The sequence below is a fragment of the Passer domesticus genome, chromosome 6 (assembly GCF_036417665.1).
Source record: "Passer domesticus isolate bPasDom1 chromosome 6, bPasDom1.hap1, whole genome shotgun sequence".
NCBI classification, from domain to species: Eukaryota; Metazoa; Chordata; class Aves; order Passeriformes; family Passeridae; genus Passer; species Passer domesticus.
Genome location: NC_087479.1, coordinates 27,516,858 through 27,540,391, shown reverse-complemented (window position 1 = coordinate 27,540,391; position 23,534 = coordinate 27,516,858). Strand labels below are relative to the sequence as shown.

The 23,534-nt window shown below is 36.8% G+C and overlaps 1 protein-coding gene across 2 annotated transcripts; it reads left to right on the top strand.

Annotated features, from left to right (window-relative positions):
- The first annotated feature begins 92 nt into the window (after positions 1–92).
- Positions 93–23,463, top strand: G2E3 (G2/M-phase specific E3 ubiquitin protein ligase). 2 transcript variants are annotated; one of them, XM_064424062.1, is made up of 16 exons: positions 93–276; positions 3,181–3,239; positions 4,608–4,705; positions 6,512–6,613; positions 8,164–8,288; positions 9,363–9,525; positions 10,194–10,300; positions 11,369–11,485; positions 12,276–12,400; positions 12,502–12,634; positions 13,322–13,444; positions 14,672–14,982; positions 15,599–15,780; positions 15,939–16,111; positions 18,317–18,516; positions 19,093–23,463. In XM_064424062.1, exons 2-16 carry the CDS (start codon positions 3,200–3,202, stop codon positions 19,335–19,337), a joined length of 2,244 nt encoding a protein of 747 aa, XP_064280132.1. In that variant the 5' UTR covers positions 93–276; positions 3,181–3,199; the 3' UTR covers positions 19,338–23,463. The 2 variants fall into 2 exon arrangements, with proteins under 2 accessions (XP_064280132.1, XP_064280131.1); XM_064424061.1 differs by lacking the exon at positions 93–276 and adding an exon at positions 517–613.
- The last annotated feature ends 71 nt before the right edge of the window (positions 23,464–23,534 follow it).

Genomic DNA, 23,534 nt, shown 5'->3' with positions numbered 1-23,534 from the left:
TTGCAGAGACCAGCGTGAGGGCGGGGATGGCGGAGAGCCGCTCTCGGTAGCGTGCAGGGTGACACCCTGAGCTGACACCCCCTCAGCATTCCCAGCGCATGGACCTCGGCACTGCAGCGTTCCGGCTCTGCTGGGCGGCGAGGAGCACTCGCCAAATCCCAAAGCCGCTGGAATGAGCTCTCTCGTAACACGGTGCACCACCAGTGGCATTCCAATGGAAAAACATCAGCACAAACATCAAACACAACCCCACTGAGAAACTCCATTTCATTGCAGGTATGGGGGGAAAAGGGTCAGCACGGCCCCATACGGTGGCAGTCTAGGCCCCTTGAGAACAAGCTGCAGAAGACAGAAATTTAAAAAAAAATAAAATAAAAAAATTAAAAATATTTCTTAAAAAAAAAAAGGCAAAAAAAAAAGCAAAAAAAAAAAAGCAGCCTATTGTTTCCTCAGGTAAATCCTCCAAAAGAGGCTTGCCCGGTGTTCCGGGGCCGCAGGGCGCGGGGCGGGGCGAGCCGCGCTTCCGGCAGGGGGCGGATGTTGGGGTTTGAATCGGCCGTCGGTTGATGTTGGGCTTGGAAGCGGCGCGGCGCGGCCCGGCTCGGTCCGAGCGGTGAGTGCCGCTCTCGGCGCTGCGGGGCGATTCCGGGGCTGCGTGAGCTGCCGGGGCAGGGAGGCGGGAGCCCCTTCCTTCGCCGTGCGGGGAGTGGCGAGCCGCAGCCTCCCAGCCCGTGCTTTGGGGAGCCGCCGCTGCTCGGAGCCCCGGGAGAACGAAGCAAGCATGCTCCCTCTTGCTCCGCGGTGGCGGGAGACGGGCGGCGTCCCGGGGAGACGCGGAGGGCGGCTGGAAGGGGAGCGGGCGGGCCGGACCTGCCGTGGCCCTTGTGCCGGCGGGGCTGGCGGCTGAGCCCTGCGGGCCCGGGGGAGCGCGGCCCCGAAGCCCCGTGCCCGGCTCGCCCCTCGGGACGTGCCGGGGCGCTGCCCGCGGCTGGCTGCCCAGGGACGGGACGGGGCTGCGCGGGACACGGCTCCGGGCGGTGACCGCGGGCCCACCTGGAGGTCCCACTGCGTGGGTGTTCGGGGTGCACAGGTGGCTTAGGGAGACTTCCTTTGTTCCTGTGTTTGGGAAAACGTGTGCCTGATCCCGTGCCTCTTGGGGCTGGCTTTGTTTTTTTTAATCTCTAGTTAAAAGACTCTTCAAACGCGTTACGTTATGGAGCAGTAAAAAATTACCGAATGTAGCAAAACACACTCTCTGAGGACTTTTCCAGCCTGTTTAGGCAAAGTAGATACATTTTATTTACACCAGTTTTCTAGACACAGGGCGATAATGGGCTCGTTCCTGCCTTGCAAACAGATGGATGCGGAATTGCTTTGTTCCTGTGAAAAGCCCCTGAGGACTTCTGCGGGGGGCGTTAATGGTTGATCCGCCTGTCTTTTAACTTGTAAATTCGAACTTTGGGTTAACGTACCTGAAAGAATTTGAAAAAAGTTGAGGGAATTGAGGGTGGTGTAGTGTTTTCTTTTTTCTTTCTATTTTGCTGGAGCCAAGGGAAGGTGATCTTGTTTCCAGCCACATATGTGCTTTGTCCGCCTGTAGGGCTTTTTACTAAAAAAAAGCTTATGTGGCCGTGTGAAGTTAGTTTATTTGTTGTATTACCGCAGGAGCGTGAGAACGGTGAAACCCATAGTGATCATCCTGGGGACATCCTGAAGACAGGGAATGTGTGTGAGCTCTGGGTCTTCTGCTCCCTCTGTACCTGGTTAAATATAGTTATTCCTCTTTATTTAGAAAAAGGGAAGTGTGTTTCTGGGAAATAAGTAGTCACTTACTTAATCTGTCTATCAGTGTGGTTTTTCTTTAGGAACGTTTTCATCTAATTTAGTGGTGATGCTTTTTAGTTTGTTTCCCTTTTGGACCATTTTGTGGCCAAGGTCCTTTGTGCAACTACTCTGGTTCTCAGTGGCACAGGACACTTGCCTTGTGCCCGAGACTTCTGCCTCCCTTTATTTTTCTTTCCCAATATGCCTCCTTCCCTAGATCTCCAGTAAAATTGCTACAGTGCTTTATTTGCAATAGTTTGAATTAGCTTAAAGCTTGTTCTTGAAGCTGATGTCTGGTAGTCATCAAAACTGTAAATACCGGGATAGCTGGCAGTCTGTCAGGCTTCTGGTTTGACCCTTGGATTTGTTATTGGGTGCTTCCCTGTTCGCCTTAGCCTGCAAGTGGGAATTGTCTGCCTACCTGAGTTCCAGTCTGGAGATGCAGGCCATCACTCCTGATTCTTGGCTTGCAGAACTTAGGTAGTGCTTTCTTCAGCTTCCTAAGGGAAGGCAAGTCAAAGATCTACAGATGTGTTCCTGGAAGGGTTCTGAGAAAAAAATAATCATCTTGGTGCTGTAGTGAAGAAACTAGGAATTACTTGGTTTGGGTTGTTTGGTTTTGATTTTCCAAGTTGGGCTAGGGTAAGGGTGCACGGTGTGGCACACAGTAAAGGACAGCTCATGTGATGTTTGAAAGAAATGCAAGTTAGGTCACTTTTTCTAAATAAATTGCTTTCTACTTCAGAATGTAAAATACATTGTCCTACATGGTGTAAATTCACTTGTGTGCATGTTCCAGTTTTTGTTGCTCACCTTTGTGGATCAGGGTTTCTCTGATTAGGCCAGGGTTCTGCATTTTCTCCAAACAATGGAGACTATATTCATAGTCACATCACTACTCAGTTATGTTTTTGTTTTCAAGTTCTTTGCATTAGTACAATCTTTATTTGAGCAGAAGTCAGAGCTGTTTCTTGGGTTATCTGTGAACCATTATTTCTGTTGCTTAAAATAAGTAAGAACTCTTCTGTACAATTAAGTTTGTAGATAACTAGCTATTGCATCGGACTTTATTTTCTCTTCTGGAAATAGAATGTATTGTTAGTTTGGGGAAATAGGTAAAAGTTGCTATATCTCTCATGGTCTCCACATTTTTTTTCTGGACAATTGCATTCTGCTTTCTGAACCCCTGTCTCCCACAACAACGGTTGAATTATTATAGTCTTCTATCATAATCCCACTTTCGGTTTATGGAGGTTTTTTTTGTTGTTTTTTTTTTTGCAGTTAAACATAAAAGAGGTGTATAATGTTCTTTAATGCACTGGATGTATTTAATACCTTGTTTCTTTTGCATGATAGACAGCCAGAAGAACTCGGGATGAGTGAAAAGACTGATTTTGATGTTCAAAGCACAAAAAGTGAGTAAAGATTTTATCAAATAATTTCAGAAATACGTAATATGCATATATAACGGTAGTCGTGACTTGTTTTATTCATGCTCAGAGAGTAGGTGAGTTTCTAATAATCAAATTTCTGTGTCCAGTTTGAGGCTCTTCAGTACAAGAAAGACAAGGAGTTTCTGAGAGGGCTCAGCAGAGGCATCAGAGATGATTTGGGGTCTGGCACATCTCTCTCCGGGAGAGGAAATGTGGGAGAGACTGTGGGAGCTGGACCTGTTTAGTCTGGAGAAGAGAAGGCTGAGAGGGAATCTCATTAGCACATATAAATATCTCAGAGGCAGGTGCCAAGAGGGGGTGTCAGACTCTTCAGTGGTGCCCAGTGGCAGATGAGGGGCAATGGTCATGAACTAAAGCACAAGAGCTTCCCCCTCAACATGTGGAAGTGCTTCTTTACTTTTAGGGTGGCAGAGCACTGGAACAGGCTGCCCAGAGAGGTCATGGACTCCTTCTCTGGAGACATCCGAAAGCCACCTGCACAAGGTCCTGTGTCACCTGCCTTGCAGGGTTTTGGACCAGATGATCTCCAGAGGTCACTTCCAACACTAACCATTATGTGAAATTGTGTTAGAATCACCACTTGTCTCAGGAAATGAAAAAGAAATAACTTAAAACTCTTTTAGGTTTGTTTGCTATAATTAGACTATTTTCAAATAGTATTTTCTGCAGATGTTTTAGGCAGGTAACCTTGTGAATTTATCCAAATCACACAGAGCTGTGTTAGAGATGTACCATTCAGCACTTTCTTAGGCTGAAGCAGTGCTGTTGTTACTGCTGTGACTGTTCCTAATCCTAGAATATTATAAATGTATTTTATACATCTACTGGGAATTAAAGGGAAGCTGTTAAAAGTCCGTGGAACTATGATAGTGGGCTAGAAACTTTGGTAAGTGGAAAAACCTCAAGGTATTAGTTAAATGCAGCGTTGTCTCAAATTGTTAAATGTTTTTAAAAGCTGTGGTAGCAATTAGATGACATTTCACATGCACCGGGACATTGTTGGCCATTTGATGATTCTTTTTGGGTGTTTGGGGAAGGATATTTCAATTAGGAGCACAATCTGCTTGTGAATGTAGCTTGGCTGATAGACCACTCCTGAATCAGCAGGCTGATGAAGTATTTTCTTTCTAGTAACTAGAGGAACAAATAGTACATTCTTCCGTATCTATTATAAAATTCAACAATAAGGAAAGGGATATCTACTGTCCTTTATCCAGTAATTTACTTGAAGATGCATGTGATTAAAAGAGGTGAAAGCTACTGCTCTGCAGCTGATCCATAGCAATTCAGTACACTCACTGTGGTTATAAACATGATTCTATATTTTAGTCTGTGTTCTCTGTGGACGGACAGATGACTGCCCTGAAAAGTATGGAGAAAAAAGGACCTATGTGGAATACAATCTCACTGTTCATTATTACTGTTTGGTAAGTGTATGGTATTGATCTTGGAGTTTTCTGTTTTATCTGAAAAAAAAGGTGCAACAAGTATTTAATACTAATAACCTGTCATGTTTTGTAACAATTTTGTTGTTGCAAAGCTTGAAATGTGAGCTTTAACTGATAGCCCTGAAAGCTTCTTGTTGTCAGTTGCAGCAGATGAAATAAGTAAGTCCCAATAAGCCGTTATTCAAAGCTAAATTGTTCATGATCCACTTAAAGGAATTCATTAATTCTCCTAACCTATCATAGCAAATAGCAATGAAGGTACTTGTTAAGACAAAAGGAAGTTTTGCACTTACATATTGCCTCCTATAAGAAAAATGTAGTTTCAGAATTTGAAATGTGAAAATTCCACCCAATGTGGAAAGTACAGAAAAGGTTTTTTTTAATTTGTCAATATTTCTTGCTGGCTGTGAGCTATTCTCTGACATTACACAGAACATTGTGACATTTAAGTCCTAATTTTTAGTTAAGTTATATGTACCCTGTTGATCATATTAGTATAGTTTCACTAATTAGTAGAAGTGTATAATGTAAACAAAGCTGTGGATATAAAGTCTTTTGTTTGTTAATAAATGTAATTTGAATTATTCTCCCCAGTTTTAAAATGGGTGTCGAGTACCAGATGTAACATAGGGGGTATGTTTTCTCAACAAGTTCTTTAAAGAGTGTTGACTGTAGATGGTTTAATAGTTTGAATACTGAATCCTTTAAAAACTAAGGAGAGTGGAGGTTTTCTGAAGTTACATAGAGAAATTTGGTTTTAAATAAATTTTGAGCAGCTGTAAGGAAATAGAGGCCATTATACCATGTTAGTGGTAATTTTCTCTCCTATATAAGGCCATATCAAATTATTTTTAAAAAATCCTATCCTGATGAACAGGTAGGAAAAGTCATGCATGCAATGCTGAGCTTTAGGATTTAAAAGGTGTTTAACTGCAGGAAGCTCATTGAAGTATCTTTTACATTTTTTTGTCTCTGCTTCTTTTAAAAATGAGCAAAGCCCTGTGATTTTACTTAAATATAGTGTATGTTATATAAGAAAAGAGTTCTACAAAGAGGCACTTTAGTGACAGTTTAATTATTCTTTGCCAAATGTCTCTCAGTTGGAAAAATATATTTAATTGGTTTGGGTATGTAATCTTACATTTATTTGAGTACAGTATTGATAAAACTAATTTAAATGGTACTATGTTGAAATTATAAAATGAGATTGTAAAGAATATAAACAGCATCAAGTTGTGAAACTCTTCAGTTATTTGAAAATTGTAATGTAGCTGCCTAACTTTAAATTATCATCAGGCTCTTGTGATTTGCCTAGTTACTTGATTTTGTGTTTATTTAAATCTCCTCTAAAGCGAATTACTTTTCCTCTTAGGTGACACTTCAGTACAGTTACTTCCTACTGTGCTTCATTATCTTCACAGCACAATTGTCGTTCATATTAACTAAGCTAATTTAATTTTACTTCCTCTGAAGATTTATATGCTGAAAGTAATTGTTTGACAATTATCTGAATAGTCTGTATAGTTCAAAAAGGAAGGCAAAATACGCCATCTCAGGCCCTATAGTATTATACAGTACTCTGATGTTATGAAATACTTATTTTCATTTTACTGGTTATTGTCATGTCAGACAAAAAATTTGTTTTATAGCAGATTTTTAATCATTAAAATGTTTCCAGTGAGTTTTTTTAGACTAAACTTTTCTCTTACTTGTCAAGCACACTGTATGTGATTTTAAATCTTTAGGTTAGGTGGATGTTTTAAAATACTTCATTTGTTTTTGTAGTTGATGTCAAGTGGCATTTGGCAGAGGGGTGAAGAAGATGAAGGTGTAGATGGATTTTTAATCACAGATATTAGAAAAGAAGTAAAAAGAGCTGCAAAACTGGTAAGAATAATGTCTTTGGTATTAACAAGGGGGAAAAGGTAACTTTTAAGTGCTCTTAGCGTACTGCCTGTGGGGTTTGTTTTCTTCCTCCAGTAAACAATGAGCTGGGTGCATTCAAGCACCTGAATTATACGTTTAAGTAACAAGTATATTGGATTTATGGAAGCCACAAGGGGAAAAAAAGCCCTGCAGAAATTGTAATGATCCACCCTTCAGGAGAAGGAAGCACCCAAGATTTTGCTCATTGGGCAAAAAGAGTGACAAAAGTCAGAGGGTCCACTAGAAGGCAGAAAGTTTTATTAGTCATTTACACACTTGGCCTGGCCTTTGTGGAGGGTACCTTTCTCGGGATAGGTTTCTCCACCCCTCTATGTAAATTAGTTACCATGAGAATTCTGTTCTTTCAGGCCTTTCTGGAAATGGGTTGGAGGGCTTTGGGGGTCTAAATCCCACCCCAGAATCCATGCCTGCTGCTGCTCCATGTTCCTGTGCTTGCACTACGCTGTGTTGTGGTTCTTTCTCACAGCCAAGTGCATCTCTGCCAGGCCCTCTGCTCCAGTGAAATCTTCTCCTTTCTCACAGTGTGTCCATACTAGTAATCCTTGGTTATCACCAACAATTCTTGTGTGTTACTGCCAGCAGTCCCTGGTTGGCTCCAGAGCCATAAAGTTATCAGTGTTTGAGACATACACATTAGCCCCATGTCTTCTGGGAATTGAGCTCCAAGAGTCTCACTTTGAACCACTGTTTATAGAGTCACAAGAGAGTGGGCTTTAGTGACAGTAATTTTCCATCCTGGCTGCAATTTGAGTTGGTAGCATTCTCTGAAGTTTCAGTAACAAAAACACTATTCCACTTGGGTTGTTGTTCAGGCAAGAAAAAGTTTCCAAGACTTGTTTGTTATAAAACAGGAGCTCATTAGATACCTCTTAGTTCCTGGGAACAGTGTTTCTGATGAGCTTCCAGAGAGGCTTAGTCGAGTCCAGTTGGTTCAGGCTGAGGCCTAGTGAATGTTTCTGAGATCACAGTGGGGCCCGGATGCTCCATTACAATTCACCTCACAACTGAAGTCAGCTTCCCTGGGCCTCTAGAGTTTGCAGCTATTGTTATTCCTTGGGTAAGTTCCAGATAAATAAGAGTGAATTAATTAAACTTTCATAATACCTCATGACATTGTGCTGAGCTTGAAGCTGAGAGTAAATGATTTATTGATGCCTATATATAAGTATATATATGTGTATGCCTGTTATAGCTATATAAATGATAGGTACTGGCAAAATAACTTGTATGTTATCTTACAAGACAATATGCATATAAAGACAATATGCATATAAAGACAATATGCATATAAACCAATACATTAAGTCTGGGACATAACTGCATATTTACTCTTTGTAACAGAGCTAAACCACATTAGTCTTATCACAGTTTTCATCTATTGACTACTATTCTTTCTTACACTTTTTCTAACTTTTCTGTTGGTTTAATTCCTGTAATTTTACTTGTATTTAAAATATTAATATTCTGTTTCCAAAACAAATTATTTCTAGAAATGTAATATCTGTAAGAAAAAGGGAGCTTCAATTGGATGTGTAGCTCCTAAATGCAAACGAAGTTACCATTTTCCTTGTGGGTTACAAAAGGAATGCATTTTCCAGTTTATGGAAGACTTCAGGTGAGTTTTGGGCTTTGTTGTTTTTCCATTTTCTAATTATTATATTTAGACAGGAGGTGACTTGGGTTTCTTTCACAGCTTGTTATTGGATAGGCTGATAGCTGCAAATGACATCAGATTATCTAGGAAACAAATACCTGATTTGTGGTAGACATTAAAGTCAAATGGCTACATTGTGAACCTAAAATTTATGAACTTGATTCTCAACACTTCTAAATACATGACTTTATGCTTATACAAGTAGTTAAGTTGTTTATGAAACTGAACAGTAATTCTGAACTCTGAAATAAACTGCATAATGGTTGATTTGGTTTTTTGTTTGCCTGTCTCCTGTGCTTTGTTGAAATGGCAGAGCTTTGGCTACCTGTATCTCTAAATGGTCAAAACACGTCTGCCATTTTGTTGTGTTTCCAAGTTTATTAGAGATGGACTGCATGGGAAATGGGCTTAATATCAAATGTCATTAAAATGTTTTGTTTTCTTTTACTGTCATCTGTCTGGCATCTTGGCTGTAGTCAAAATACTCTTGAGTGCATTATCCTTGTTGTGAGCTCAGTTTTTAGGGTGGATGGATTGAAATCTGGCAGGCAATTAATAGAAAACAACTTTCATCACCTCAAGTACATGTAAAGATAAGGCATTTTCAGAAAGGTTTATTCTAGAGCTGCATTTTTTGGATGTCATGGTATGGAATATCCCTTAGGTCAGTAGGGATTAGCCATCCCAACTGTCTCATCTCCCAGTTCCTTGTGCATCCCTAGCCTGCTTGCTCACTGGTGGGGAAAAACAGAAAAGGTCTGGACTCTGTTCCAAAGATCTGCTGGGCTATAGCTAAAACATCACTGTGTTATCAGCACAGATTTCCTCACAAATCCAAAACATCGCCATACAAGCTACTATTAAGAAATTTAAGCCCAGACAAAGCCAAAACCAGTATGTCTGCATTTTTAGCTTGTTGCGTAGCACTTGCGCATGAAAAAATGGATTAATGAATTATTTTGCTGTCTTCAAATTTTATTAAGAAGTTTCTTAAAATGTTGTTTTGTTAATGGAACCATAAATTATTCTCATTAGATCTTACTGTTGGGAACATAGACCAGTCCAAGACATGGATAAAGAACCTAGAGGAGCTTCACAGTGCACAATATGCCTGGATTTGGTTGAACATCTTCCAGTGTACACTGTATTGAAAAGTCCTTGCTGTAAAAATGCTTGGTTTCATCGAGAATGCTTGCAGGTAATACAGGTTCTCCCTTTAATTCTTTTTGCATCCATGGAGATCACATTTCTGTTTAAAAATAATGGAAAAATTGCTTATTGGTAAGTGTAGGTAGTAGCTATGAAGTATACTATATAGGTTTGAAGAACAGTGCTAAAATTGCATTATGGACACAAAAGGATTCTGAGGTTTTAATGCTATTATTTTTTCTCCCCTGTGCCCAATCCACGTTTCTGCATGTACGATACATATTTCATGCCTTAACTACTTTTGGGAACTGAAGTTCAGCAAGTTTCAACAAGTCATTATGTACAGAATCTGAGTGCTAAAAATGTAATTTCTGCATCATCAGTTCTCTGGCTAAATCCAAGACTAGAAAAATTACAACATTCTTTTTGTAAACTTATACTGGATCTGGAGAGGTTGACTGAAAAGGATGGTGCTTTCATTTATGAACCTTATTCTGGCATATGAGCTCTTTCCTTAAAGGAAGAGAAAATCCTTGCTATTTGCTTTAATGTCAAGTCACATCATGACTGATACCAGCTTTAACACCCATGTCAGGACGGTATCCATGACTGTAATGCATCTGAACATTAAGACATAATTTATTGTCATCTTAAGGATGGTAGTAATTCAATAATTGGTCTGGTTTCTTTGTTGTGTTTTTTTTTTCCTTGGCACAGTATCAAGCTTTGAGTGCTGGGATATTTTTCTTTAGGTGCACAGTATGTAATAACCAGGACAGATTTCAAAAAGAAATGTTGAGAATGGGCATACACATTCCAGAAAGGTGAGTAATTTTGTTAATGATTACTCTTGTATGAAAACTTTGATAGGCTGTTACAAACATTTATTTTATTCTACAGAACTTCAGCTATTAATATGTGAAATGTTTGTTCTGCCTTTAGTTGTAGAATTGTTCAGTTTGGTAAGGAGTAGCCTGTTTCCTTTTAGATATGCATAAAAGTTGGTAAAGGTGAAATTTGTTATATCAAACACAAAACAAAGCTCTGAAAAGTAGTTTTTAATGCTATGATTCAACTGAAATTGTAAACCTAATTAGAAGATAAAAGCACTTCTTAAATACAATCATTTTTCCTTAACATAGAGATTGCTAAGAAGTGTATCTTCTGTGTCCAGGTTTAATTATCTGCATTTCTGTCAAGACAGAATTGTAATTGGCTGATTACTCAGCCATACAGTTCCTATCTTTTGCCAAGGGACTGCAAAGGTTATGATAGTATATCATCTGCTTCCAAAGTTCCAAGCTGTTTTTCCTGTTTCTATCACCTGATGAGGCTAAAAATATGACAGAAAGAGATCAGAATGATGTTTCTTTGTTAGAAGTATTCCTTAATAACTATTAGTCTCTTCAGAGAGCACCGTCAGTTCCCTCTTGAGACAAAAGCTTGAGATTCTGGAGAGGAGGAACAGTCAAAATAGTTGATGAACTTCACCGTAGTGGCCTGGAACATTCTGAGTTACCATTCATGAAACCAGTTTCAGTGGTAACTTGTGTAGGCTGCCTAAACAAATATCCTTGTTTTCTGTGAGAGAAAAAAGGGATGGAGACAGAGCAAACGTGCTTTGTCACTGAAGTCATATTAAAAAAACATAAATACTTGAAATCAAAGTAACTATGCAAGAAAAATTCCGTCTATGTGTTTTATAGTATTATTTTAGTTATTAGACTTTTCCTTCCCCCCTTCTCCCTCTGTTACCTAGAACCCCCTGTTACCTAGAACATGACGACTGAAATATAATCATATGTTTATTGCATATATCTTTTTCAAAATACAAAGTAACCAATTGAAACAATCAGAAATAGAGTTCTGATATTCTTCTGCTTTGTTTACAGGGATGCATCTTGGGAACTTGAAGAAAATGCATATCAAGAATTACTGCATTGTTATCAACACTGTGATGTTAAAAGATGTCTCTGCAAGAAAGGAAGAGACTATAATGAACCTGATAGGTATGATACTTAAGCAGGAAAGTATAACATAGGATAGAATAGGATTTTTTACATATTTTTCATTGTGGTTACTTATAATTTTTATTTATGTAAATGTTTTGGTATTTTTCGGCATCACGTTTTAATGTCAAGCCAACACACTGTCTAGATAGTGTGTTTGTTTTACTCAATATAATCATATTTCAATACTAAATTTCTCTTAACTTGATCTGGTTATAAAAGCGAAAACCAAATTTAAGGGATTATCAGTTACCTTGTCCTCATTTTATACAGGTGAAGCAGAATTTGTGTATCAACACAGCATGTACCTAAATTAATGTTGTGTATGTATCATTAAGAGTTTAATTCAGCAATTTAAAATACTTTACAAGAAGTTGTTGTTAAAGTAGTAGACTTAGGTCAGTAGTTTGAATGCTTCCCTTGAGAGCTCTCCTTTAAAAGAATTACTATTTGGAAGAGCTGACTAGTGGATACCCATAAAAACAGAGGAGTTTGCTGACTAGCAGGATGAGAAGAAAATAGTGCCTGCAGTCTGTTGACTTCAGGACAGGGGAGTACTAATAGTCTCATTCACTGCAAGGTGCTGGAACATGAGTAGCTTTTTTTTCTTGTTGCAGCCAGTTATGAGTACATCTTGTGTGAAGAAAGTCTCCTTGATTAGAATCAGTTCTGCCAGACTGATAAAATTATGCTTTGTTGGTTTAGTGTCAGGATTGCACTTACTATTGATTACTTTTTGTTTAACTAGCCTCATTCTTCTAATTCTAAATACTTAAGTTTTTCATTTTAGTAAATGGGAAATTAAACGTTGCCAGTACTGCGGTTCTCGTGGGACTCATTTGGCCTGTTCATCTGTGAAGGCATGGGAGAAAAACTGGGAGTGCATGGAATGCAGAAGTATCTTCGCAAAATCAGGTGAAGTTATGGATGTGATGGTGATTTCTTAAATGATAACTTCAGGTTATGTAAGCATACTTTGCAACGAGAAAATTCATTAATATAATGTAATCATACAGGGAAGTATAGCAAACAGAAAAAGCGTGCTTTGGCTACCTGTGAAAAGACACATGGAACACCTTGTTTGCTGGAAGAGCCACCTCCAAAGTCCCCTCGGCAGTCATCTGGATCTCCACGCAGTTTTCTACTCCAGTGTGTAATTTTCTGTTTTCTCACAGAAATTGATCATTGCCATAAGATAATGTGTAAACATGAGGAAATGATGGCTTATTCCATAGGAGGAACTTACATTAAATTCCAAATCAAATAAATTTGGAATTAAATTTAGTTTTCTGAGTAAGCCATGTACTCTGGAAATTTGCTGTAGTTATTTGGATTTGGTGGTATGTAAACCACTTTTTAGTTTGGTAAAGATAGAGCCTTGTTACAGGAATTTTAACAATTTAGTGGTAACTTAAGAATATACAAATATACAAAGAATATACAATATACAAAGTTTGCTTATTGGTATTTTTTCCATTTTAATAGTGTTCTAGAAGTCTGACTTAAAGATGGATGTTCATAATGTTTTCCTCTGCTGTAATAAAAACTTTTCAAGTTTGTAAAAACTAATATTTTTAGTTTTTACTTACTGTGTCAGTCAGGAGTTTCATGCGATGTATAAGATGCAACTAAAAACACATCCTAAGACCACAATGTAATAAAATACAGAATCATTATTTTCAAAATTGTAGTTCAGGCACTGGTGGACTTCTTAGAAATGGAGATACAAATGAGATTCAGTACTGATTTAGGGGGAAACTACACTGCTACCTTGAAATAGGAAGTGTTCATACATTCTTCAGTTGTATCTTCTTAAAATACTGTTTTGGCTTATAGATCACCAAAGATAATGTGCCAGAACGTGTCACCTTGCTCACACCTAGAGCAGCCAGCATCCAACAGAGTGACAGTGTCCCCATCTCCAGTGATGTCAAACAGGAACTGGTCCCTGAGGCACAAGTATTTCTTCTGTTTTTCTTATTTTGAAGAGTAATCTAGCACGTGGCTTTTTACTGTGTTTCCTACAGACCATGCAAGGGGGAGGGTCTCTGTGTGTGTGTGTGTGTGTGTATATACAGTATCCATATATGTTTGTGTACAGTATGTACAGAGAAATATATATGGATACTGTATATACACAAACACATAGATATTTTGTGTATATACAGTATCCATATATGTATATCTCTCTATACTGTATATGTGTGTGTATATACATATATAGTCACGGCAAAAATGAGATGAGTATACACTTAAAAATGGAAGTCATAGGTTGAGAAAGGCTTCTGCTGTTTATAAATGCTAGAGGGTGTGAGGGGAAAAGAATGAAACCTACTGAGAGTTCTTAGGTTAGGTAGTAAGGGGTTCAAAACCCAGAAATGTATATTTGTCTTATTGATGCATGCTAAACATTCTTTAGAAAATAGCAATTAGGATTCTTTTTATTCCCATTCTTTTTATTCCCTTCTTATTAGACGGGTCCTAAATTTTAAATGTTTTTGTATTTGTACCATGTGAATAGTTCATGACTGTATAAAGTCAGTGCTAAAACAACATGTTTTAATATAGAATATTCAGTTTGAGGACATAAAATTCATTATCTTCTTGTGAGTAGTTAATTTATGGATTCTACCTTATATGCTAACAATTCTGATGAGGGAATAAGGTATTTCTAGTAAATACAGTACTTGAGATAGTTTTGGTTGGAAGCTAGTAAAGAAAACATCTTGTTTTTTTAAATGAGAATTTTCTTCCTACTCAAATATACCTTTTTCATTATAGTGACAACAATTTTTCTAATTTGGTTGCAAAACATCTGTAATACAAAATTATCAACTTCAATTTCTCACTTGTTTCACGTTGTTTAAATGTCAACTTGTGTGATAATTGTTTGGCACTGTTGTTGGAGTCACTGAATTAAGAAAATCAGTATTTGATTTATGCCAGGGTAATTATTTTCACCTCCTTCTATCAGTTCTTAGAAGTATTCTGAAACTCGCCACTACAGTGTTAAAATTTTTAAAATATATACTAAATGTTTTACTGATACAATTCAGGCAATGCCTGAATGTGCCACAGTGTTTAAAGAAGTGTTCTTCTTAATAGACTGTTTAAATATTTTTTGTGTAACTGTTGTTAATTATGAATCATAGATTTCATCTGAAAATACATGCAATTTTCTTGTAGGAATTTAAGACAGCAAAGAAGGGAAGTTTGTAATATACTGAAGGAGTTAAAGATACAAGTTAAAACAAAAACAACAAGTCTTAACATCAATGCAGAAAATATTTGGAGTAGTGCTTTAAAAGGATTTAGACAGCGCGTCTTCAGTCCTACAAACACTATTGAAGTAAATTTCTCAAACTGCAAAAATAGATCAAAGACAAAGACTTCTGCTGTATCAAAACACCATTTCTTCCAAGCATTAATGCTTCACCTTGAGAATTCGTCATTGTTTGAGGGCTCTTCTGGAAAGAACTTGTCTTTTGATTTTCAAGGTAATTAGTTGCTTTGTTTAAAAGTAAATTGAGAAATGTGTAACTTTAAAATATTTTTAATCTTCAGCCCAAAGGATAAAAATTGGGGATTAATTTTTTTATTTTTTCGATTGTAACGAGGGATGGTGTGTGCATTTGTAATTAAAAAAATTTGTGTTGGTTGGAAATGTTGATGACAACCATCGAAAAACAGCATATGACTAGACTTGGAATGTTTTAGTTGGTGTGTTTGTTTTCTTTAATTGAATTTCTTTCTTCCTGATTCACTGTCTCTGCTAATTATTTTCCTTTCCTCAAATTTATAGAGCATTATTTTTCATAGTATGCTTCCAAAAGACCCCAAGTTTATGTCTTTGAGTTCTTATGCTTCAGAATTAAATACTCATTGGATGTAAAGTGGAAGAGGAAGTTAGATCTCCCAAACCTTGATAGTGGCTGAGGAGTTGGTGTAAAAGAATGTGGTACTCCTATGTAAAAATATGGTCTTATAGTTTGAACTGTCAGAAGATAGCGAAAGTCATTAAGGAAAAAAAGGAACTATGACATTTTCTATTAAAAAATTAGGATCAGAAATAATTTCTATGCATCTAAATAAACTTTTTTTTTTTATTTGCAGCTGTAAAAGAAAATCTTTATTTTGAAGCTGGTAAAATGATTGCCGTTTCTCTGGTTCATGGTGGTCCACCTCCTGGTTTCTTTTCCAAAACACTGTTCAATTGTCTTGTCTATGGTCCAGAGAATGTGAAGCCAACTTTGGAAGATGTTGCTGATGTTGATGTCGCACAAACAATAAAAAAGGTAATATGCAATAAGTTATTTCTTGTTCTTGTTCAAGACTATATTTGGAGATAAAGGACTTACTGAATATAAATTTTCTTGAAATGAAAAGGGTTTTTTTTCACATATATGTATACACACATGTAGTAAACGAGTGCCTAATTTATCTTTTTATGCAGATAAAATATGCAGATAGTCTGTCCAGCCTACAGTCTACACTACAGGACTGCTGTGAATTCCTCACTGCTGCTGGCTGTTTAAGACCTGTAACAACTTTGTGTGATAAGAACATGCTGGTGAATGACATACTGATCTATCATGTAATCAAGAGAATTACTTTACCCCTAGAAAGGTTTGTTTTGCTTGAGTTTTCAAACTTCTTCGTTGTTTTCCTCACTGCAGCTCTAAATAGTGCACTTTCACTATGAACCAATCCACACGTGCCAACATCATCCTGAATATGGATGCCAAGGAGAAGAAAGAAGGACAGGGCACGCCCAGATCCCTCCATCTTAGAACCCCTGACCCCCATGTACAGAATTTCAAACCCCCCTGTACAACATACAAAACCCCCCTGTACAGTGCTCCAAAGTTTTTTCCCTTCACCCTGCAATTCCTACTACTATGCTACTTAAACTTTTGTGGCCCGTAATTCTTTATATAAAGTTGGCAATTTGCTCCATGAATTAAGGTCGAATTTCCAGGTGTCTTTGGCTTCCTGCCAGGTCTTTGAGACATCCAGGGCATCCAGAGAGATGTCCTGGGCTCTGACACTAAATAATATGTTGCTAAAACTCATACTAAGAATACTACTTTCAGGTATTCATTCTCCATTTAAACCACTGAAGTGTACTGTGATTTCCAGTTGATTAAGTAGCAACTGTTAACTAAGTAGTTAAACCAAAAAACTTTTCTCTACACATCTGCTCTGACTTCTCCTTGGTCACATTACATTCCCTTTTCAACCTTAGGAAGAAGGCAGATTTACAGATTTTAAACTACAGCATCACAAAGACCTTTGCACTGTAAAATTTCTCTAGCTTATGTTCAATTCTAATTCAGAACTGCTCAAATTTAGAATCTTTATGTTTTAGAAATGTTTAAACATATGTTTAGAATTCAAATGAGTTTTCTAGAGTTCTAATTAGGGAGTTTGTGTGTGCTATTAGGAGTGCAATACTGTCAACACGTGTAAGTTGGCCTGCTTAGAACATAAGCATTGCATTGATGTTTCTGTGAGGTGATGATGACCTCATTAGCTGGAAAAGTTGCAGCTCTTGACTGTTCTTTGATTGGTCTCTGGCCTTACTTCTAATTCGCATTCTTCATCATAAAAATTTATTGGATGCTAATTTTTTCCAACAAGCATAGCCTGATTTAAACTTCACATGTAGTATTCACCACAACACTCTGACAAATTTGATTAACTCTGTCTCAAAGAGCTATGAAAACTGAATCTTATTGTGATGATTTTTTTAAACAGAGGTCAGAAGCATTTAGTCCTTCAGTTCAAGGCCTTCTGGCATGTTTGAGCAATCTATTTTAAAATTAGTGAGTTAAAAAGTAAAACATAGTAATTAGTGCATTAAACACTTAAACATTAACTTGAAAACTTAAGCATTTAAAGACGATGAGGTAGTGGAGTTTTGTGCATTTGGGAGATGGGCTTAAGATGGGCATAAGTGAGTAGAACAAGAAGTTGCTTGTCATTATAAAGGACTGGGAGTAACTAGAGAGTTGGTTATTTTAGCTGTTAAATGTTCTACGTCACTGGGCACCACTGAAAAGAGCCTGTCTCCAACCTCCTTGCACATTCTCTTCAGATATTTCTACATGTTGAGATTCCACCTGAACCTTCTCTTCTCTAGGCTGAAGAGTCCCAGCTCTCTGAGCCTCTCCTTTCAAAGGGTTATGCTGTAGTCCCTTAATCATCCTAGTCACCCTTTGCCAGAACCTGGCACTGGACACAGCACTTAAAGTGTGGCCTTACTGCAGCTAGGCAGAGGAAGAAGATGATCTCCCTTGAGCTGCTGGCAAGGCAACACAGTTAATAGTACTGCCCAGGATGCTGCTATCTGCATTTGGCACAGGCAGAAATAACAGCATATAACATGAAATAACATATAACAGAAATAACATGCAAACTTGTGAAAGCCAAACAAAGACTATCTTTTAAGACAACTCATTTTGTCTATGGACAAGGAATTTAAGCTGTTTTCCAAAGACTATTTGTAAGAAAGAGAACTGCTATGTTTTCTTACTGAAGTAAAAAGTTTACTTTGTACATACAGTGAAGTACCTGACATACAGTTAGGAAATAAGGTTAATTCTTTCATCTCCCCAAAAAGCTCTACAGAAACATTTAGATTGTTAAAATGAGAGTTCAATGCATTTCCCAAGATAAAGCTGTAGTACTATGTAACCTTCTTAACAAGATAGGAGACAAGTCTCTTGACAAGAGACTGGAGATGGGGAAGATTTGTTATATCCCATCTTGCAGCTTTATAAAATGCAGAGTTCTGATGCATGGTCACTCTTTTTTATCTCCCTCTCCTAGTTTTAGGCAGGGCTTGAAAACACTGGGCATTCTGGAGAAAATGCAAATGCACCCGGATTTGTTCTCTAGCATATTGTGCCACAAACCCGAAAGACTCTCAGCGGAAACTGTTTACGGTCTCTTTACGATCCATTTCTCATCAGATGTAAATAATGCTGAAGGTGCTCATTTTTGGATGGGCTATTTGCAAGATGTGGAAAGTAAGTTGGGGGGGGGGGGGGGGGGGCGGTGTTTGGTTTTTTTAATGAAAAAATCCTCCCCTTCCCTGTCCAGGTTATTTAGTTGCTGGTATACAATACAGAATTTGATTTTTAGATTTCAGTGATGTAAATAAATGAAGATTTTGTAGTCACTGTCAGTTCCTAATTGTTTCTTCTTCCCCCTTTTTCTTACTAATTAGAATTTCTGAAAGTGTTGCCCAAACCTTTAGAGTGGTAAATATCTGAAATATTTGCTCTAGGATTCCTGTGAATTAAAAGAAAAAAATTCAACACACAATCTAAGTGATACAGAAAAATCCTTCATTAGATAGATTGTCTGAAGTCTTAAAGACCACTGTTTTCTATATTTTCCTTGCAGAAGAGATTTTTGTATTCACTTAAGATTTTTCCGAACTAACTTAAGTGGGTTTTTCTTGCTAAACTTCTTCTGCATATTTATTCAGCATATTAATTTGATTTCATATGGGGTTTTTTTTCCTCTTAGCACTTAATATGCAGGGTAATGGTTTATGTCTAACAGACAATCAGTGATAAAATGTAATCCTTTTCTTTTAGATGGTGACTCTGTAGTAACATTGGAGGATATTCTGCTCTTCGTAACAGGCTCCTCTTATATACCATCTGTTGGTTTTGATCCTGAACCTACTATTAAATTTTTGCATATAAGGTATCCCATTGGAAACAGACTTCTTAATTGCTTAGAGCTTCCTAGAACAAAGACATATCAGCGGTTCAAAAATAAAATGGAGCTCACCATCAGAAACACACTAAGAGTTGAAAGGGAGTATTTTTGCTATTAAACTGGACGTTGGAAACTTGAGTTTTCTGCAGGAACATCTGCTTTCAGTTTGCTACTGTATTTTTGGACAACATGCTTTTAGTATTTTCTGATCTTTCCTTCAAATAATGCTAAAAGTTGTAATGTTATGAGAGGGAAAACTATTTTCAAATTAAAAAAACTTTATCTCCTGAATAATTTTCCTTTTGAAATTTTTCCTTTGACTTTAAGAATCCTACATCTCTTGCAGAAGTAGTTTAAATGTCAGCTTTTGCTGTAGACTGGTATGAAATGTTACCACACTCTGTAACAGGTAAATATGTGGATTATATCAAATACTTAGGTAACTTATTTAGCAAAAACAAACCAAGTACATTTTGAAGATAATTTCAGTAGAGCGCTGTCTTGCATAAAACTGTAATGCAGTTCTTCAGCTCTGTGTGGATTTTTTCAGTAATTGTTTTGTATTAATTCATTTAAGTTCTGATGGTTCATAAAAACCCAGGAAAATTAAAATGCTTGTAGTTTTATGGTCGTTGTGGCTAGTGCATTGAACATTGGGAGAAAACAGGTAAAATAATACAGTGTAAGAAGAAAATTCGGTTGAACTTGTGTCTCTGTTTTTGTTCAAATGTTTTGGTTTTTTCTGCATTCTACTGTCATACATTAATTTTTAATTACTCATAGAACCAGAATAGTAAAAAACAGAAGGAAATCTTTGAACATGCAACAATACCTTTCAAAGTGAAATACAGCAGTTAGACTTAATGTTAAGTATGAAAGAACAAAAGTTTGTTGCTTACTAGAACATGTAAACTTGTTGCCATCCTATTGCAAAGGTTTCATACCTTCTCAGTGATATCTCATGGGCAGCTCCTCACAGCACTGATGATGATGATGATGATTATTATTACTACTACTATTATTATTCCTCCTCCTCCTCCTCTGCACAGCCAACAAACTCCATCTCACATCTCCACCAGCCAACCTGCTCTTTTAGAATACCCCTCTTAATTGGATCCAGCTGTGGCCTGTTAAGGGCAGGCTTGTTCTTAATGCTGGATAATTGGCACAGCTGGAACTCCCTAGGGGTGAGATTACCTTCACCATCTCTATTCTCCTACCTTCTATCTATCCACATAAACTTGTCCTTCATTAAAGTATTTTCATTCGACCATGCACTAAAACTCTTTGTTAAACTAAAGGCAGTCTACCATCAAGCTTGTCTGGGCCTGACACTTCTCTAGGTTTTATTCTAAATTCTTCCAGTTCAGTCACAGGTGCATTCTGAGCACTGTATAAAATATATTTCAGTGCTGCAGTAGTTTGTGCAAATGGCTGGGCCATTAAGCTGTAAAATATAAGTAGTGAGATTCCTGTACAGCAACACTTTAATGTTACTAATGCTAAAACTGTGGCATTAAAAGGGCACTTAAATACATTTTTTTAAATGTATGCTGCCCTCTGTTTTGAAATTATACTACTTCCCTCTGTTAGTTTTGACTGCCTGTGCTGTGTCCTTAACATAAGCTGTGCTATAGATGTAATATAGATACATATGTATCTGTATGTGTCTATATGTATGCACATTCTTCAAAATACTGGAAAGTAATTATATACTTTTTATTAATATAGCTTGGTTTGAATTGAAAATATAAGCAGAATTGCTTTGCATTTAAATTCTTTGGCAAGGAAGTACATCCACAGTAAGTATAAATGGATAGGTGATTCTGAAAAAAATAATAGAAAGTCTAAGCAAATAATTGCAAGTCTTAGATCAGACATTTCTCATTATTAATGCCTGAAACAGTCTAATCTCATCAGTCTTGTCATTATAAATTTAAGAATATTAGAAATCAAGACAGGATTAGCAGTGGTTTTTGCTTATTGGCCAAAAGCACATTCAAGTCTCCTGTAAAAGAAACATATCATCCCTTGGAGAATATAATTTGACTTGTTTATATACTAAGCATTTTCTCAGTGTCTACTTTTCTCCAATAATATTCTGTGTTTCTGGTCTTTGCAAAATTTTTGACTCTCATTTTGTCAATAAATTCTTTGTATTCTTAGCCTTCCCAATGGTCTGTTACCATTATAGGGAGAGTGGTTTGGCACAAATTTGTTTACATAATAAGGATTCATGTTGTATGTTTGTATTTTTCAAATATAAAGACTTTCCTGCAGATATCATATTATACTTTAAAAATTAGTGCAGTATTTGTTTTTCTTGCCTAGCTAATGATAAATGTGTTCTGTAATGTTATTCTTCCATATGAGAAGTACAGATTTTACGAAAGTAGCAAGCAGAGTGAGTAATTTTAAAGGACAAGGACTTTTGGCACCTGCAGTGGCAAGAGAAATTCTTCAGAACCTGGAACTAAATAAACAGCATTTTAAAACCTTCAGTGGAGAAAGAAATAATGAAACAATGTAAACATAAAGCTTCAAAACATACCTCAGATTACAAAACTAGCATTCACACCTTTTATTGCTTATTACTTTTGAACTCAGTATTTGAAAGGTTTTTATATAAAGACAGAACTAACCTATATGCCAGCTGTAAAACATGTCAACTTTAAAATGATCTGCAGTACAATGTTAAATCCAATCATATCCAAACACTGAATTTGTAAAATCAGTAAAAACATAGTGTGAAGTATTGCTTGAAAGGTTTTTCTTGCACAGATTTTGTTCCCATTGTCTAATACTAATGTGTACCCGTTCAGGACAAGTAGTCTTTCTCTTTTCTGTTGATTTGATCAGCTCTATCTAGGGGCTCCAATATAATACTTCATGTATTCAAGTTATATTCCTGAATGCTGCTATGGAAAGGAATTTCCTCATTTTCAGCATTTACTTATATAGACCACTCATAAATTTATTTGAACTCTTCATTAGAATCCATTGAATAAGCTAACTTCCAAACACAGAATTGTCTCCCTTGTTGTGACATTGTAAGAACAATTTATATAAATTGTAAGGTTTTTATTGTTGTAGCAGATCACTGAAGTGCAATATTATGGGGTAGTTTTCATTTTACATAAACATAGCCTGAGGCACACCTTGAAATTAGGGAGGCTGCTTACTTGCAGAATTTCTGCAACACAGGGAGAATAATTGTGTATGCATCAGTTGTGTATTAAATATATTTTATAGAAGCTGCATATTTTATAAGATTACCATGAAAGAACTATTGCATCCTTTTTGTGTTTGGCCAAAGAACTTTGCCCCACAGTTTCTGCATCAAACTTTTAGTTTCCATCTGGAATTAGCACATAAAATAAGCTATTTGTTTTCTAGAGTGATAATTTTCTACTAAACGGTAATATATTAGTGTTAGTGGGTTTATTATGGTCTCCTCAACAAAGTAGATATAATTTTTTAAAAAGTATTTTAGCTCTATGTTTGAAAACCCAAGGAACAAGAAATTTGTGACTTGCTTTGTGACCCATTCAGAGGATGCTTACCAGAAAAAGCTGTTAGCTTTTTTAACTGAATGAAGAGTGAAATAGAGTCCAAAGGAGAAAAAATTTGTTCATACTAAAAGTCTAAACCATTGCGTGCTGCACCTTTGATTACTGTCATTAAGATGTTACGTCCTGGAACTTGAAAACATGAGGATTTTTTGATTATCATTTATTAATTCACACTCACATTCTGCATATGCATTTTGAAAATAGTATCTAAAATCTAATTTAAATAGAACTGAAACATAGAAGCCTACAAAATAGGCCTTTCAAGTATATTTTGAATCTGTTTTATATGGTAAAATATGTTTAAAGCTCAGGCTTTTCTGTTTCTTACCTAAGGGAATGTCTAATAGGAAAAAAAAATGCAAAAACTTTTGAAGTGTCAAATCATATATATATATACACAAAATCATTTTCAAAATGTTAATGTTTGTACACTCTAACCCTCTGATTTTTGTATTACATAAACGTTATTTTTAAAATTGTGATATTTAGAATGTTATGTAATACAATGTAATTTTGTAAATTTTTTGTAGCTCTAACTTGAACTCTGCAGGATCAGTGCCTAAACTCTCTTGCATCTTGAAGCAATGTTTTGTAGCATCAGTGTTGAAATAATCAGTAATTGTGGGAAATATCGTGTATATGTCCAAAGTGCAATAAAAGGTTAAATATGTAGCTTCTGTGTTTTTATTTTGCTGATTTATGGATTTTAGCTCTAGAAGTGTTATCACCATTCTCTGTAGTTT